This window comes from Zeus faber, assembly GCF_960531495.2.
Source record: "Zeus faber genome assembly, chromosome: 5".
NCBI lineage: Eukaryota > Metazoa > Chordata > Actinopteri > Zeiformes > Zeidae > Zeus > Zeus faber.
In genome coordinates, this window is record NC_137192.1 from 26,546,852 (window position 1) to 26,549,351 (window position 2,500).

The 2,500-nt window shown below is 47.0% G+C and overlaps 1 protein-coding gene across 1 annotated transcript in view; it reads right to left on the bottom strand.

The window, feature by feature from the left end:
* Window positions 1-2,500, bottom strand: part of LOC307231060 (semaphorin-3D) — a 90,352-nt gene that overhangs the window by 49,784 nt on the left and 38,068 nt on the right. Inside the window, exon 2 of the mRNA XM_080001607.1 lies at window positions 2,375-2,500. This exon is cut by the window's right edge and continues 165 nt beyond it. Within this exon, the coding sequence (XP_079857733.1) occupies window positions 2,375-2,500 (126 nt within the window). The remainder of the gene's footprint in view (window positions 1-2,374) is intronic.

The following is a 2,500-nucleotide window of genomic DNA, read 5'->3' on the forward strand; positions in this document are numbered from 1 at the left end:
GATAAAAAGGGATTCAATTATAGATAAAACTTTGACCATTTTTGATTTATTCAAATTTTTTTTTTTTCTTGTTTCTGGAGTTTCCAAAAAGCGTTCCACTACATGTTGTACAGTGCGATAGATAGATAGATAGATAGATAGATAGATAGATAGATAGATAGATAGATAGATAGATAGATAGATAGATAGATAGATAGATAGATAGATAGATAGATAGATAGATAGATAGATAAAAAGGGATTAAATTATAGATAAAACTTTGACCATTTTTGATTTATTCAAATTTTTATTTTTTCTTGTTTCTGGAGTTTCCAAAAAGCGTTCCACTACATGTTGCACAGTGCGATATGCATGTGACAAATACATCTTTCTTCAAATTTGAAGTTGAAGAGATGACTTTTTGTACGCAAAAATACCCCGATCCTATTTTGTCTACAGGCTCACACAGCATTACAACCGTCCCCCTTTTCTTTTTTTTTTTCTTTTCCCACTTGCGTCTGTTAATGACTTTTTTGGAGTTGTCCAAATGCGTTTACCTGTTCCATGTTTTTCCCCTCCTCATGTGGACCACAGTGCACGAAATAACAAACCATAACTCTTGAGCTGAGCGCTGCCTTGCGCGAGCGCACCCCTCCCCAAACCAAACCAAACCAATTACTGGGGTGCTGTAGGAAGCGCTGGCTGCTTTACGAGTGTTTACGAGCGTCGGTTTCCAAGGCGGAACACAGCACACAACAGGAAAACAAAATGTAATCATGAGGAGAAAAAAAAAAAAAATCGAATTCCCTTTACCTGAACGCCCCCCAAAAAAAAAAACCTTTTCGACCTCTCAAACTTTATTTGCTCACTCGCCAAGGCGCAAAAGACGTCACCGAATCCCTCCAGAAGCAGAAACAACGGACCTAGTCGGGGTGTGTTACCGCAGAGCGTTGGGCTGCGGTGTGTTACCGCAGAGCCCAACGCTCTGCGGTAACATAATAAAACCGATGATTCACTGCTGAAATCGCCCAAAAGAACATGACGTCGTATTATAGCCAGAAGTGAGATTCTCCGAAGGAAGAAAGACGGCCGCACCCCGCCGAGCAGTTAATGCACGGCATAATTCTCCCGTGCCGGAGCCTCATAAACTCAGGTTCCCTACTCCCGTTAAACACCCAATGGAAAACTTCCGTTGCCGCGCTACTTTTTTATGAAGTCCCCCCCCCCAAACCCCCCCCCCCCAAAAAAAAAACCCCTCTGGACATAAGTGTCCACTTCCCCTCCCCGTGTGAGGGGATTCGGGTAGTGACAGCAGTTAGGGAAGCCAGATTGCTTTGCCTGTGGCGTCAGATGCTCGTAGACGTTACTTCATGGGTCTTTGAGATAGGGCGATGATGTTCAGTCCAGCTGGGTCAGCAGGCTTCCCCTGGGACGGGAACCTGACTGGACCTGACCTTAAACAGGCCAAAATAACTTCCTAAACTCACACACTGGGAAGAAAAAAAAAAAAAAAAAGGAAATGCGGGTGGAGGGGTTAACTGGGCGCTCCTTATCGCCAAAGTAGCGGGCTTGGGATACGCTCGAAAAGTTTCACGCAGGTCCAGTCGAGCGAGCCACCCGACAGAGAGGGCGGATGCAGAGGGAGTCCTTCACGTTTGAATGTTTGCGACCTGATTGCGAATTTTAGCACAAACCCTTCGGATCTGGACGAGTTGTTGCCTGGAAGAACCGGGAAGAACTGTTCCACCGCCACTGGGAAAAAACGCTTCGGACCCTCAGGGACGCGAGGGTTCTGCCCGTCACCTCCCAACCCAAAAGTGGTTCCATCGAGATCCCTTCATGAACGGCACAGTACGAGGTAAAGCCCTTAAACCAAAAACAGATTCAAGGGGAAACCATCACACACTAGAGGGGTCAAGGAGGAACCCGAGGTCAAGGGGCGCGACAAAGGTTCAAGAACCAACTCCTTTATGGGTTCCATGAAGAACCGACTGTACCCTCTAGGGTTCTTGGGGTAACTCCCAGAGAGAACCCCCCCTTTACGGGTTTCAAGGGAAACCCCCCCGTTGAGAGCTGTACGTAGAACCTACCTTTCAAATGTTCCCCAGGAAAGCCCCGTTGAGGGTTCTGGGTAAAAAGGTACCTTTACAGTAAGGGTTCTCAGGAGAACCTTGTGGAGGGAGAGGTCGAGGAGCCTTTATTTAAAGGTTTTCATTCACAACCCTTTTCCAACAGTTCTTGAAATAACACTTCATATACAGTAGGTTTATGGGTAGAACCGGCTAAGGAGGGTTCTACATATGAGTTCCCCCGTGGAGACGTAAGAACCCTTATGCGACAGACAGATAGACAGATAGACAGATAGACAGACAGACAGACAGATAGTTTTGTCTACCTGAGTGTGACAGCAGGAGGCGTGGTCCCGTCTGGCTCAGCTTCACCTCGGTGGCAGCAGCGTTGTAGGAGGCTCCGCGCTGCGGCCATGTTGAGAGGAGGAGGAGCCAAAGCACCAGCGCTGGTG